Source organism: Perna viridis, chromosome 8 (assembly GCF_037379345.1).
Source record: "Perna viridis isolate PV_CMFRI_1.1 ecotype Kerala chromosome 8, ASM3737934v1, whole genome shotgun sequence".
NCBI classification, from domain to species: Eukaryota; Metazoa; Mollusca; class Bivalvia; order Mytilida; family Mytilidae; genus Perna; species Perna viridis.
Genome location: NC_142452.1, coordinates 37,516,791 through 37,533,491, shown reverse-complemented (window position 1 = coordinate 37,533,491; position 16,701 = coordinate 37,516,791). Strand labels below are relative to the sequence as shown.

The window sequence follows — 16,701 nt, the reverse complement described above, 5'->3', positions numbered from 1 at the left end:
AGCTATGCCTAGCCGTTACTAAAAAATGATATTCTTGGTTAGCCTTACTCAAAGTTGTGGTTAGCTGTAAATTATAGTTTCATTTGTCTCAAATATATAATTCTGCATAGCCTTAAGAAGCTATGCTAGCCTGATTTCGGGCAAGGCATAAGTAAACCTACTAGGTATTTCAAGCTAGGCATAATTAAGCATGGCCATTCAGGCAGGCATAATTAGGCATAGGTATTTCAGGCTAGGCGTGACTAGGCATAAGTATTTCAGACAGGCGTAATTTGGCAGACGCATTATACTGTCCACTTCATGTCCGAACAATAACTTGATTGATTTTTGTGGTTGTGACTTGAACTGTTTAGGTATATAGGCACAATAAGATATAAATATTTCTGGCTTTGCATAAAAAGTTTTTTGTTTGTTTGTTGGGGTTTAACGTCCGAGCAGCAATATTTCAGCTATATTCAGACAATGAACATGAAATGGATGATATAATGAACATGAAATGAAAAAAAAGGATGGGTCACAAGGATAATAGGGTCGACAAATTTTGATTGCCACTGGAAAAAGGGGGATGGGTAAGGTCGGGCAATTTAGCCTCCTGTGGCGGAGCGCAAAGGTTCCTACTCCTATCGAATACCACAGCAGGGTTCTTTAACGTGCGAGGAACGTGGCATCTTTCCCAACACGGTGCACCACTATGATTTGCGGTCAGGTTTTCCGTATTATAGCCTGACAACCCCAGCATGTAACACGCCAGGGGTACCCCATTCCACCACCTGGGGCACACATCCCAGTTGCTCTGTGGGCAGAGCGCCTAGCCTCCGGCTAGGTTTCTGAGCACTATTTAGTCGCCTTTTACGACAAGCTTAGCGCAGCTGCAGGCCTATTCTTTTAACACCCGGACCTGCACGGGACTGCATAAAAAGGCATGGGTATTTCAGGCTAGGCATTATGGGGTATATGTAATTCAAGCTAGGCATTATGAAGCATAGGTATTTCAGGCAAGGCATTATAAGGCATAGGTATTTCGGGCTAGGTTAAAAATGTATAAGTATTTCAGGAATAGGGATAACTATCTATTTAATGCTAATACATGTACCACATTATACAAGAGTCCTTTGTCATCATTTAATTACCAAGAAACCAATAATTCAAAGTGACCCCTGAAAAACAGACAAAACAGAACATGTATAGTTATGAATTAAAAGAATAGTATATGGTACAAGCGAAATTCCTTTACTGCACCCATGCAATAGCGCGCCAAGACTAGCCCCGTGCAGGTCTGGGTGTTAAAAGAATAGGCCTGCAGCAGCGCTAAGCTTGTCGTAAAAGGCGACTTAATAGTGCTCAGAACCCTAGCCGGGGGCTAGGGCGCTCTGCCCACAGAGCAACTGGGATGAGTGCCCCAGGTGGTGGAATGGGGTACCCCTGGCGTGTCACATGCTGGGGTTGTTAGGCTATAATAAGGAAAACCTGACCGCAAACCATAGTGGTGCACCGTGTTGGGAAAGATGCCACGTTCCTCGCACGTTAAAGAACCCTACTGTGGTATTCTCCCGGAGTAGGAACCATAGGGCTCCGCCACAGGATGCTAAATTGCCCGACCCTACCCACCTCTCCCTATTTCCAGTGGCAATCAAAATTTGTCGACCCTATTGTCCTTGTGTCCCATCCCTTTTTCATTTCATCATCATTTCATGTTCATTTTATCATCAATTTCATGTTCATCGTCTGAATATAGCTGAAATATTGCTACTCGGACGTTAAACCCCAACAAACAAACAAACTTGTCGTTAGTTGGTGTTGAATTTCTGTAAACCGTACAGACAGATTTCACAAGATCGTCTGACCTGGTCATGACCGGATTACCTATGCTCTCCCCTTAGACTTCTGAATGGAATTTACATATCATATTCTCCGACTTTCAATAATCCAAGAATCATGCTATTGTTGAATGAAACAGTATAAAGTTAATTTTAGTACTGCAGTAAAACCTGCTCAAACAGAATCCCTTTGGACTTAAAAATGAATTTGGTTTTGACTGGGATTCGTTTAACCAGGGTTCAAAATACATTTGATTTGATATATACGAGAAATTTTAAAGTATCTGGTTTTAACAGGTTTTCGGATTATTCAGGATTATTTACAGTATCGTTATCCCTATGTATCGTCAATGATCTCTAGTTCATTCATAGGCAGATAATCACTACTTTAAAGATTTGCATTAAAAAAATTGTGTGAACATGTCAGAGTATGTGATAAGTCATGATATTCATGACGAGATATCAAAGAATGGAGCTCATCTTTCGAGATGTTTGGACCACTACTTAAAATGTTACAATTTAAGTTAAATTTAAATTACATTAAATAAGACAAACAAATTATTATACAAATATACGCGTATATAACAAATAACATGATGATATACGCGTATGTTAACCCTCCAATGACATGAACGGCCTCTTTCTAATACTTTATAACCAGGCCTACAATTTCTCGTATGGTCAAGGTTGTGTGACGACTTCTTATACGAATTATTTCCATTGGAAGGTCAAAGTTCACGATTCCTGTGGGTTTTAGCTTCTAACTTCAGAACTGTAATTATAGATAGAACTTGAATTGTTGAAATAGTCCCTACAACAAGAGTTTTCAAAGGTTCAGAATCAGATTATTTCCCACATCATGTTTTCCATTAGAGACAATATGGCTATTGATCAAACATTGGATGGTACAAATATATAAATCAAACAAAATCTACATTATATGTATACATTGACAGCAGTATAACAGTATATAAAAAAATCATTTGCACTTTTTATACGACCGCAAGAACCATGCAGGAATAAGGGGCAAAAAATAAGCCATGTCGATTTTCGATTGTTTCAAATGCATAAATACATAAAGCTTTCACAATTGGTGTTTCCAAACTTGCTACAACTGTTTAAGGTACGGCTGCTGTGGTCGTATACGAAATATTTTATTTCATTTTATAAAATTATGTATTTTTCTTCCTTGGTTCTCTTGACCATGTATCATAATAAATATGGCATGGATAATATACATTGAATGTTATTATGTGTTTGTACCAGTGATAAGTGGATTATCGAGAGTAATAATTGCATACATTCAGTCAACTTGAAGGCATCAGATTTGTCTGGCAGGTACCCGTTATACTAAATAGATTCTTACGCTTATTAACCGATGGGTCCTTTCTCACTAAGTGTCTACACCGTAAACGTTCCGTAATTAATTTGTATGCCCTAAAAATTTGTCCTACATCCTAGATGTACTAGCAGGGCGTAATAGCTCTTAAAGTTTGTTTGCTTGATGTCTGTTTTTTTTTCTCAAACTCTAATCACTTATGGGATTCGGCGCGATTTTGATAAAAAATATCTCAAGCGCCGAATTCCAAATGGCTTACACAAACTCTACCTCAAAAAAATTGTATTGAAATGATTTGCTTCGCTCAGCCTTTAATTATGTTTACACCCCCATGTAAAATCCCGGATCCGTCTGATTTCTATAGATTGTGTAGCTGTTATATGACACATTGTTAGTATACACGTATCGACATTTCTCTCATTTGAAACTGAAAGACAAAGCATAAATGTAAACAAGACAGAAAATTGTAGGGATTCAGTAAATTTGAATTTAGTTGAATTTGAATTAATAGACTTAAGACATTCCTACCATGGTGCCATGTATCGATGAACCTACCATGGTGCCATGTATCGATGAACCGAGCTTCAACCCCACTGATGCACTTAGTCTTTTGCCCTAATTTTTCTTGCTCTTGATTATTTTAAATGTATTCATTTTTGCTTTTTTTTTCTTTCAGACGTCGTTTTCCGGCTTTTGAATAGGTTCTCACTACATTTTTTTATATTGCATATTCGGTGGTTTCACGGCCGTAAATTATTCCTCGACAAGGCGATATCTTATGACAAAACTCCTAAACCACTCCTTATTCCGAATCGTCTCACGTGTAATTCTCAGACTCTACATTACGCCACGTGTTCAGTATCATGAACGATGAACGAATATGGCTGATTCTGCAAACAAGAAGTCGATTAGGTTGTTTACCGAAGCAGACACTGATCACAGACGATTGAAAGGCGTGGCAAATTAAGACGGTATTGCTAACATCAAACTCTCATTGTTCGAGGTCGTTGGAACGATGTGTAACCAGTCATTATACTTATGGAGTTCATTATACACTAACGTTTAAATAAGTAGTGACAAATATATATTAAGATATTCCAATAGACTTACAATTAAAAATGTTTGATTCAATTATTGAACCAATTCTATTATATGGTTGCAAAGTCTGGGGCTATGAAAATTTGAAATTGATTGATTGTACATTTAAAGTATTGTAAGCGAATATTGAAACGAAATACTACTCCAAATTTTTGTGTCTATAGAGAATTGGGAAGATTTCCACTAGAAAAAAATGAGAATGGCGTCTTATTGGAGCAAACTTATGTCTAATGAATCTAAATTAAGCAGTATTCTTTATAAACTTATAACGTCATGAATCTTAATGACCAGTGTTCTCTCAAATGGGTTAATTGTATAAAATCTTTATTTAACAATACTGGGCTTGGATATATTTTTGTGAATCAATCAGATTTTTATCAAAAGAAGATGTATTTTAAGCAGATTTTATCAGACCATTTTATTGCAAGATGGAATAATGAAATTTCAACATCTTCTAGGAGACATTTTTATACATCTTTTAAAAATGAATTTGGCTTAGAGAAACATTTAGAGTTTCTAATTTGAGAATTCCTGTAGAAACAGGAAGGTGGAAAATATTCCTAAAACATGAATGGTTTTGTACTCTATGTGAAAATGATATTAGTGATGAATTTCATCAGTTATTTATATGTCAAAGTGAAGTAGTTGTCAGTTTGAGAAATAGATTTTTATCAAAGTACTATATCAAATATCCAAGTTTAGTTAAAATGGAATGTTTGCTATCAATTTGCAACGTTGAGGTTTACAAACGACTTTCTATTTTTTATAAAAAAAAATAGTTGCATTATTATGAAACCATGCATAATTATACTGTCTATTGTTATTGTGAATACTATATTATTATTTTATTACGTTGAATGTATTATTTACGTGTATATATGACAATACTCTCATGTTACATTTTCATTATGTCTGAGTTATCTTATTAAAATCTTAAATCTTAAAATTTATATATCAGTTGCTAATGTATTTATAACTTAGACTAGATTGATGTACAATGACACGTTGAAGCAATGACAAAGCTAGAAATAGAAGACCCAAAAGATGTTTCCCGTTAATAAAAAAAAATATACAAAGGTGGTCAACAAATTGTATGATTCCTGTGGTACACGTGTAAACCTAAGTTTCCAAATAATATGCTGGTTACACCGTAGACTTATATTTTGGTGACAGTGTGTGTCCTTGTTCCAAATGCTCATGTAGTATTCAATTACCACGGTGCACACTGCACCAAGCAATTTCGGTTTTATCTCCATCGGCAGAAAAAATATTACATTCATTCCTTAATATCTTTTGCTGTATCGTTTGTAATTTCTAACTTTCGTCCGATATCTTTTAGTTAACAGCAATATCTCATGATGAATTCACTATCTGTACTGGACTTGCCTTATGATTTCTTGTCCCAATGAAATGATCAAATGCTATGATCGCCATTTATGACACACTTAATATATTATCAGACTAATTTAAGCTAACATGAAAATGAAGTCAAAAGTATCAAAAACTTTTGTGATATTCATAATCAAAGGTAACAACTATAATATTACTGATATCCCGCATTGAAGCCGTACTTTGGACATTGCAATCGAACACACCGCCGAGTTCGGTAATTCATTGGAAGTTAATTTCCCTGTTTGAGAAAGACACTTGGTTTCAAATATCCCCAAAGAAGCCAAACTTTAGCATGTTATCATCAAACTTGACATAAATATGAAATATCTAAGAGAAAATATTATTGCTTATAATATGCTTAATTTCTAAATTTATGTGTTTGATTGCCTTTCTCTTCTGATTAGTCATGATATTGAGGATATTAGCCCACTATGGAAGGCTTCTATAAGTTCGCTTTATAATGAAAATTAAAAGCAATACAGACAACATGTTAACCGATTAAATATAACAATATTATCTCGGTGGAATGATTGGTTTTATTTTGTTTAAAGCACAAATCTTCCCGTTTGTAACAGTATCTGAATTGGAACTTGTGTTTCAAAAAGAAAAGGGAACAAAAATGGGGGATATTGATATGGACCTCGGCAATGGGGACAACAATAGTTCTGTGTGCGGAAAATATTTGCGAAACAGTGACGCGAGTCCAGCTGAAACAAATTTGAAATTTTCTATTAGAAATCTGCTACAACTATCCGATACAGATGAAGTCGAAGCAGATGAAAGAATTCAAGGTAAATAGTAAACATAGGCGAGAGAAAGAGTGGACGAGCTGGAGGTTGTTTCTCGTTTGCGCTTAAGGAGGCAGACCTAGGATAAGGGACATAACTCTTACAAATCATCGGAACGTTTGTGTAAAGCATTTTATATCAATCCGATCAAAGCATAAAAGTAACTTGGATTGATTTCATTCTATTTCAAATGAAAGCTTGATAGGCTTTGATGAAATTGAATATAATACAAACATATCAATAATTCAGGAGTTATGTCCCTTACCCCAGGTCTATCTTCTTAAAAGTGAGTCAATTATATGCACGTATTATTCCATGCTTAACATGCCTATCAGTATTTCGTTAAAAAGCTATATTGCAGTCTTTTCCATAGATTGAAAAGGGCAAGTCACATAATCAAGAAATTTAATACTTTTAAACAAAGACTCATTCACGAGCAATTTATTTTCGCTAATTTTGCGAGCAAGAAAACACGTCAAAAGTAATTCGCCGGAAATAAGTTTCTTTCTGATAAAACACATCTTTGAGAGAGTGTTAGACGAAAAAAAATGAAATAGACGCGAAATTAGATTGATTCCAAACCCTCTAAAATAAGTATTCGTAAAAAAAGGTTAATTCTGTACATATAGAAATAAACATAGAGCTGTAAACAATTACAATATTTGTTCAAAGATGTCTCCAGAACTCCTAATTAGTTCGCTCTTTATTTTCCTTTAGATTCCATTTTACCACCAAAAGAACAGACCAAAGTATGTATAAAAGGAAAACGAAATCGGACCACATTTTCAACCCGACAATTACAGGAATTAGAGAAGGTCTTTAAGAAAACACACTACCCCGATGTATTCCTGAGGGAAAGACTTGCTGCCAAAGTTAGACTTCCGGAGTCAAGAATTCAGGTATTTCTAATTAAATTTATTTATGAAGGGGTTATCGTTAAGTGATCTTTGTTTACATTTTTCTCTCGTTTCCATTATATCAATAGAAATTGTCAGTATCGTATAGACCTTTTCGTGCTAATTTTAAGAGCAGGCTTATTGGGTACTTTGCGAGGAATGTGCAACACGTACTTTCCCGTTAAAACTATAGCAGCTTCCAATCGAGAAAAAGTGTTGCACATACAACGTACCTGACCGAATGGGTTTTTTTTTCAAAATGTCATGTATATCTTTAGTTAGTAAACCTTTTAAACTATTGTAAAAATAACTCTTAATGTGAAGATAAAGCAAACAGAAAGTTTTACAGATTAGAACAAATTTTGCTGAAGCTGGAACACAAGCGTGTTTTTAAGTGCACAATCATACTCAAGAGTTATAAGTTCTTTGAAAACCTTACTTAATTACTTAAAAAAAAATTCGGCCATTGTTTTACGCTGTATTCCAATTTTCCATGAAATATTTTTTTCTCGTAAAGAGCCATTTATTAATTGAAGTGATTGCTTCTTAGAGAGTAACTAAATTGCATTTACAAGGAGAGAAAATCTAGCAAGAACAAACGGTTTAGAGGTTTATTAAAAAAAATCTTTGTCACATCAGATAAAAAAAAAAGAAACACAAAACTCGCCATCAAAACTGCGTGTTTTATTTATTTATTTATTTATTTTTGTGAATAAATACAATATTATAGACCATTTCATGTTAACTGAGTCGATGAGCATGCTTAATATACACTTCCGCTATAGGAAAGTTATTTCGTGCTACCCAAGTCCAACCTCCTATGCAGAGGATATATTCGCTATTTCAAATCTTTACACCTCTGCCACACTCGAGCTCAGTGCTAATCCCCACCCCTTTATGCAAAATAGTAAAGTAACTTTTTTCACATCCTGTACAGCAATGCCTGTTTAGCTAGTGCAGTGATACGTAGTAAATCAGGAAGCGGTTATATAAGTCTCGGAAGAAATTGCTCAAAGTCCTACCACTCGGCAGTGTTTTTTTTTCTCTCGATCATCCCGCACTTGACACTATACTGTCTGTTCTACTCCTGCTGTAGGTGTGGTTTCAAAACAGACGGGCGAAATGGCGGAAACGTGAAAAATTTTGCAACACAACCAGCTTCACCTGTAATGTTCAGTTTCCTCTGTGGAACACCAGGACTATAGTGGTTAGTATGATACATTAATAATTCCAGTATTCAAATATTTACACTCGCAACCAAAACTGCCGCACTTGATGATCCTATGGTGTGAAAATATGTTTCAAATGCATGTATGTCATTTTTTTTCCCATGGACTTTGTGAACTAGTTATCATAATTTATCTCTATAGGCCTATTGCGCCCCACCGAATTAATTTGATTTTGTTAATTTACCCCAAATCGAAGACTGCGTTAGTAGTCTGTGTCCCATTTTTTATGGAGGAACTGAATAGAAATAGTGGAATCCGCAGGGGGAGATCTGAGTGAAAATATTAAAATCTATCGCTGACTGAGTTAAACTGTTAAACCCCACTAACGAAATAAGATGAGTGAAAACGTTTTAAGTAGCTGTCTTTGTAAGAATCATGCAAAATCTAAAAAATGTGATACACCCCAAAAAAAGGCTAAACATTTTTATTTTTGTAATTAAGTTGTTTTATGGGTTTATACTATGCAATGTGAAATTATTTTACTTAACACATGGGAAGAATCCTCCCAAGTCAGATTTGAGCCCACCTTCGCTCCCTCAACGGAATGAAGGTGGACTCAAAACCCTGATGGGATGATGATAGGAAGACCGCAAAAGTGATTGGAAATTCCCAATACCCAAACCAGTTAAATGAGCATAAAAAGTGACATTAAAGATAGGTGTATTGTATACATTAATACGAATTTTTGCCGCAGAGTGTTTTAAAGGTTGCGTCTGTTAATTCACTATCTCCAGAAATGTGATGTTAATGAGGGAGTTCCAAATATACGAATGCTACAGGCAGCCATAGTTTTATTTGCTGGAAAATGCCTTAAAGTTTGTTAAAACAAAATACACATTTCATTTGCCGTAGCCTTTTTGTAGTGCATACAGGCGTTAACTTTTGATACTTGAATAATTTATTTCAACAAATCAAAGACAATTATAAGTTCTAGCTACTATATTGACATGACAAAACATCACGAACTTTAAGACATTTGAATATGCATAAATCTGTAATGTTCATTATGTTGATTAATATAGTCTAACCCGTCGTAACCAAACCCTGGATAATCTGATGATCTGTCTAAACTAGGCACTATATAAAGTCCTTTTATATCAATATAAATGTGTTTTAAACCCTTGTAAACAGAACACCTGTCTAAACCGAACCAATTTTAAAGTCCTAAAAGGGTTTGGTTTAGACAGGTTTCACTGTTCCAATATTTTGACCTTGACATACTTTTTATCAGAGAATTAAGAAAAGCATATGACGTCTTTTTACAGAATCCATACAGTTTGATGGCTTATGATAGCTCAGCTAGAATTCCGATTCCTCAAATTTCCAGCCTCGTCAAGTACTCGAAGGCCCATCGACGGGATGTTGTAAAAACTGCTATCGGTCAACCGATTCATACTCCGGAAATGGTCGATGTTATTAATTGACGCTGGAGTATCAGCTTCAGAAATGTGATTGAGATTTTTGCTGTATACATTGTATATATGTGTTGTATAATAGAAAATAAAAGCTGCAGATATAACATGTGATATATATTGTTTAAGGTACATTAATTGCAAAATAAAAACAAAAACAAATTCAAAAAAAAAAAAAAAAACGAAAAAAAAAAAAATAAAAATCAAATAAAATATACAAAACAAAAGACAAAAAAAGTATTTTAGTAGTCATGTCAAACCTATCAACTTCAAATATACGTTTGTGATTCAGAATACGCAAAATATAACGAGAATAGGTATGGTGAATATGTCAAAATGACAACAACCCCACCTGGATGAAAATGTCAGCCCAAGGTCACCCATTGGTCTTCAATAAACAAAGAGGAAATCCTTACACCACAGGGCAGACTGCAGCTGGCCCCAAAACCTTCATTATACAAAGGTACAGCGAAATCGTTGCCTTTATATACTCAAGTAACAAACAAAAAATAAATAACTAAAGGTGAAAATGGAATAAGACATACCGAGGCCAGTATTTCCTGACTTGGAACAGACACAAAAAATGCAGCGGGGTTAAAGTACTTTGGTGTGATCACAACCCCCTTTAAAATCTGACCACTGTGGAAAAAATGTACAATTAAACACGCCTAAATTTCTGTTCAAAAGGTTTGAGTCCGTTGTTACATCGAAAATAAAGAAACTGAATATAAATTGCACAAATGTACAAACGTAGGACTACTAGCTGTAAACTGACATGTCAACTAAAACATTTTGGTTCACCGAGAACAAGGGGGTCACTTCCTACATGTATACCAGTATATACAGACGTGTCGCTGGAATGGGTTTTTATAGGGTTGAAATATGTTTTGGTCATATTTGTTCTGTTTCCCATTTCAATGGGCTGTGAGTTATCAATGGGTATTTTTTTTCTACAATTTGTCTACAATTATATGTATAATTTAGTGCTTTCTGCAATCGGCTTGAGACCCAAATGGTCTCTTAATTAAAAAATTGTTAGGTACACACAGGGAGTGTAATATACAGTCCCTAGTGCACAGTAGTAGAATATATGAACGGGTATGTATTTCGTGCAGACAAATATATAAATGGGGGAGGTTCCAGCCCTAGCAGCACCTCCATACAAAATTTAAACAAAAGTACCCCCACCCCGTGCTGAGAACCTTCATTTTCTGTTTTATGTTAATTTATAATTAAAAGACTAAGAAATTAATGTTAGATGTACTTGTTTAGTTACATTTTGCGAAACTACTTTGTGTCTGGTCTGTAATGAGTTTTGTGTGATAACATAAATATGTTGTGCATGACTTTTATCATAACAGAGCCCACCAGGGCAGATCCCATCAGGGCAGATCCAGGATTTCAGGTTAGGGGTGTACTCCATTTCGACCATTTTAAAAGAAATCCGGGGCCATGTGTGCCACATCCCCTATTCAAAATGTTAAATGCTCACAGAGGATGGCTCACCATTACTTTTCGACTAATATGGCCTCAACTTCACCATGAATTTCCTTCTGACTAAAACAAATCTGTGTATCTAGAGGTACGTGTAGGCATAGCATCCTCTAGATATTAGTAAGTTGCATTCACTTTGTGTAAAATTATATCCAAATCTGGCTTGACTTTTGCTGTTTTAATTTTGTCAATTTTGCAGGGGGTAAAAATGAAATAAACCTGGTTCATGTTTCGAGATGTTCTCTACCTGTTAGACTTGATGTAACTTTTTCATATCCAGGGGATGCTATGCCTTAAGGATACACAGCTTTGTCTGTAGGTAGAGGGAAATTAGTGGTGAAATTGAGGCCATATTTGTCGAAAGGTAATGATGAACCTTAAAAACTTCTCTGCCTAAGGATCAGACAAAATTTGTGTAAGGTGTGCCACAAGAATAATAAGACGTAAATATTTTATTGTACTATTTAAGTATCTTTACCTCATTACCTCCAAAAAATAACCATCAAAGAGTAATCAAGGGAACCAAAGTAGGGACAATGACCAGACATGGAAAACAGACACATATGTAACAAAGAACATAAAGCAACACACCAAGTAAAAAAAGCAAAGAGCAACTCGAACTCCACTAAAAACTGGGAGCATGAACCGGGTGCATCGGTAGGGTAAGCGTCCTTTCCTTTTCTAGAAACATCCGCCGAGTTGCTCGTTAAAAGTCAAGTACGGGGTATACGAAAGAGGAATGGAAGACTATGACACGTTGAGCAAATCAGTTTTCAGGACGTAGATGGATACACCGTAACGATCTACGAGTTCATAATGACAACCATAAAACTTCTGTAGTGATGACTTCAATCTTGTAGCAACATAACCCTATTCCAGAAGCCTATTTGTTAGAATTCTAGCGCGATACAAAGAGTCGTAGTTTCGGCAGTCTGGCATAACGAATGAGTTGTGATATGAACACTCAATACGCAGGTGCCGAAATGATGTTGTCACAGATGAAAGGAAAGTTGACGATTCTGAATGAAAAGTCATCGCGTTTTTCGTAAAGTTTGGTTAATAGTTTTCATTTACCATCGATTTCTAAGTGTAGGACAAGATATGAGGCTGACTTCACAGTGTCTGTAGTATTCTTTATCTCAAAGTCTTTCGGGTATCGAATCCCCGAAATTTGGATTGTTTAAAGATAATACGTCATCTATATAGCGGAAACTGAGATTGAAGGATCCAGCCAAACGATATTCTTTCTTTCTGATCAGATCAGCTATAAAGTCTGCCTCATAAGAGTGGAGGAATAGGTCAGCAAGTAGAGGAACACAATTTGTTCGCATAGGAATGGCGACCGTTTTTTGAAAAACGCGTCAACCAAACTGGACAAATATGTTGTTGATTAAAGATTCCAGCATTTTGTAAACATCTTCTTCTGTTTATTTGGAAGATGACTTGGAATTTTTTCTTACAAATGATGAGGAATCTCTACCAAGATCTATATATTTGTATCTAGGTGTACCATCTTTTTTGATAATATACAAAATATATACAATGTATAATGTTTTTAAGTCGGGATTTTAACTGAGAATGGTTCATAGAATTATACAGTGTCAAAAAATCATAGGTTTCAATACTATTATATTCTGATCTTGTCATGAACTGATTGTCTCCAAAAGATCTTTCTTTAAAAATAACTACACACAACTAGCTAGTACACATGTGATGATATTTACGGCTTGAACTTAAAAAATATCTGTTTATATATTTGTTTTTAAACTAATTTCGTTTTCTTAGTCAGCTTTATTAGGTTATAGTATTGACTTTGCTTCACCTGTACCTACCAATATATCCCTTTTGAAAAGAACTAATTAGCACCGAAACATATGGTAAGCTTGGACAAAAATCAATATTTTGTAATATTAGAAAATATTTTTTTATTATTAGAAATTATTTTTTAATATTAGAAATTCATTTTGTAATATTATAAATTCATTTTTACTATTACAAATTCCTGATTTAGTAATATTACAAAATATCACACATTTATATGGCAAGCCAAAGTGGACAAAAATGAGTATTTTCCAATATTAAAAAAGGATTTTTTAATATTACAAATTCATTTTCTAATATTAAAAATTCATTTTCTAATATTAAAAATTCATTTTCTAATATTACAAATTAGATTTCTTATATCACAAAACACTTTTTTTAATATTTAAAAATCATTTTTCAATATTAAAAATTCAATTGAATTTCTTATATTGATAAACGATTTTTTAATATTAGAAATTGACTTTCTAGTATTAGATAATGGGTTTTTTGTATTCAATTACGATTTTTTGATATTAGAAAATCATTTGGTAATATTGTGTGTTGGTGGCTTAATAACCACAGGGTAGTGATATGCGTCTAGTGCAGTAGTGATCGAACGTCTCTAGATCGCTACTGACGCTGGCTAGTCTACGTGTAGACGAAAAGGGGAGCAGCGTAAGCAGAAGCCTTCCTCTGCCAGTACATAGCCTCTACACTACCAAGACTCCTTCAATTTGCCTCCCCGAGGTAACACACGGTAACTTGGGTCTAGTACTCAAGGCTAACATGAAGGGGATCTCGGAGTAACAAGGACCCTAGAGGTGTAAAGTGCAGGCCCACCGGCGCGTGGAACACGCCCTGGCTCTCACCAACCTTGCCCCACTTATGGGTTAAATAGATCGCTGCCTTGTGATGGACTGTTGAGTCAAAGGCTACGGGAGACAACCCGGACAGAAAACGATGGTCAGACTGGGATCAAACCTTTGAAAGGGAACCTGTCTAGGAGAGGAAACTCTGATGTAAAACCCGGCTAGAAAGGAGTCGTCACCCATGGTAGGGAACCTATCTAGGAGAGCTGACTCTGATACAAAAGCATGTGAGGGACTTGCTGACCACCACATTAAAATAAAGCTGAAGCTAGAGGGCCAACCCCCCACTAGTGGATACAAATGGTTACAGAAACGATTACAGTAAAAGTCATTCCTCGGACTCGTCAACGACTAGAGAAAGAGGACCAAATCAAACATCGAGGACAGCAAATGACGCGAAAGCTGATGAAGTTGTTCTCACCAAAACAACAAACAACCATAGGCACTTGGAATGTTAAAACAATGTATCAAAGTGGCAAAAGCTTGCAAATTGCGAACGAAATGGATAGATACAATATCAAAATTCTAGGACTCAGCGAAGTAAGATGGAATACAGCTGGAATGACAACACTATCTTCAGGTCATACGGTCATATTCTCAGGAAATCCAAATGAAGACGACATACATGACAAAGGCGTGGGATTCATGCTTACAAAGAAAGCCAAGAAATCGCTTTTGGAGTGGAATCCAATATCTGCAAGAGTGATATCAGCTAGATTTGACAGGTGTATGCACCAACAAACACCGCAGACGAAGATGATAAAAATGACTTCTACAACTTATTACAATCAGTTGTTGATGCCGTTCCTAAAAGAGACATCCTTATCATCTTAGGAGATCTGAATGCCAAAGTAGGTGATGACAGAGGAGGTAGAGAAAGGGAGATAGGACCACATGGAATAGGGCAAATGAATGAGAACGGAGAGATGTTTGCTGACTTTTGCGCTATGAACAGTCTAGTAATTGGCGGTACTTGGTTTCCACATAAATCTTGTCATAAAACCACCCGGATTTCACCTTCTGGAGACACTGAAAACCAAATAGACCACATAACAATAAGCCGTCGATGGAGATCTTCATTACAAGATGTACGAACAAAACGTGGAGCAGACGCAGCATCAGATCACCACCTTGTAATTGGAAAAATTAAACTCAAGCTTTTAACAACAAAGAAAAGAGAGACTACAAAAAGGAAGTTTAATTGTGAGAAGTTTAAAGATCAGAAAGTGAAAGAAAACTTCCAAATTACACTCAGGAACAGATTTAGTACTTTACTAGATCTTGACAACGAAGAAATGAACAATGATATTAATGACATCTGGAACTCAACAAAGACAGCCATTCTGGAAGCATGCGAAGAAACAGTTGGTTTCATTCAAGTGAAAAGAAAGAAATGGATGTCAGATCAAACATGGGATACAATATCTGAAAGAAGGGAAATAAAAGAAAAGTTGATGAGTGCCAAAACCAGACAGCAAAAGAAAAACCTGCAAGACCTTTACAGCGCAAAAGACAGAGAAGTGAAGAAAAGCTGTAAAAGAGATAAAAGAAACCATGCTGAAAAGTTAGCAGTAGAAGCTGAAAAAGCCTGCTTAAAAGGAGACATCAAAACATTGTATAACATCACAAGACAACTCAGTGGAAAGATCTCTCAAAATGAAAATTTACCAGTCAAAGATAAAAACAACAATACCCTCACAAAGCTAGAAGATCAGCTTGACAGATGGAAAGAACACTTTAGTGACGTATTGAACAGACCACCACCAACAAATCCACCAATACTTGAAGAAGGTCCAACACTTAGCATAGAGACTGACAAAATTACCGAAAATGAAGTAAGAAAAGCCCTAAAACATCTTAAGAATGGGAACCAGCGGGAATCGATGGCATACCACCAGAAGCCCTCAAGTCCATGAATGACACTACCATTCAATATCTTCTTGGGCTATTAAACCAGATATGGGAAAAAGAAAAAAATCCAAAAGACTGGCAAAAGGGACTCTTGGTGAAACTACCTAAAAAGGGGGACAAATCCAATTGCAACAACTGGAGAGGAATAACTCTTTTGTCCATTCCTAGTAAAATCCTATGCAGTATAATCTTACAAAGAATGAAAGAAGAGATTGATAGCAAGCTGAGAGATGAACAAGCTGGATTTAGACAAGAACGATCATGTGTCGACCAGATTGCAACACTCAGAATAATTATTGAGCAAACGATCGAATGGCAGTCATCCCTATATCTAAACTTTATTGACTTCCAGAAAGCATTTAACAGCATAGATCATCAGGTCTTGTGGAACATTCTAGGACACTATGGAATTCCTCCAAAGATTATTTCCATGATTAAGTTACTGTATGAAGAATTCTCTTGTCAGGTCATACATGCTGGTACATTGACGGATCCTTTCCCTGTAACAACTGGCGTAAGGCAAGGATGCATTCTCTCTCCCCTTCTCTTTCTCATAGTCATCGACTGGATAGCAACAACAGCTTACAACGACCCTCATGGTATACAATGGACACTAACATCTCGTCTAGAAGACCTCGAATTTTCAGACGACA

At 35.8% G+C, this 16,701-nt stretch overlaps 1 protein-coding gene across 1 annotated transcript; it reads left to right on the top strand.

Annotated features, from left to right (window-relative positions):
• Positions 1 to 6,141: 6,141 nt before the first annotated feature.
• Positions 6,142 to 10,066, top strand: LOC148610385 (uncharacterized). Its single transcript, XM_088541618.1, has 4 exons — positions 6,142 to 6,437; positions 7,152 to 7,333; positions 8,427 to 8,537; positions 9,825 to 10,066. The coding sequence occupies exons 1-4, from the start codon at positions 6,173 to 6,175 to the stop codon at positions 9,981 to 9,983; spliced, it is 717 nt and encodes a 238-aa protein (XP_088397744.1). The 5' UTR covers positions 6,142 to 6,172; the 3' UTR covers positions 9,984 to 10,066.
• Positions 10,067 to 16,701: the final 6,635 nt, after the last annotated feature.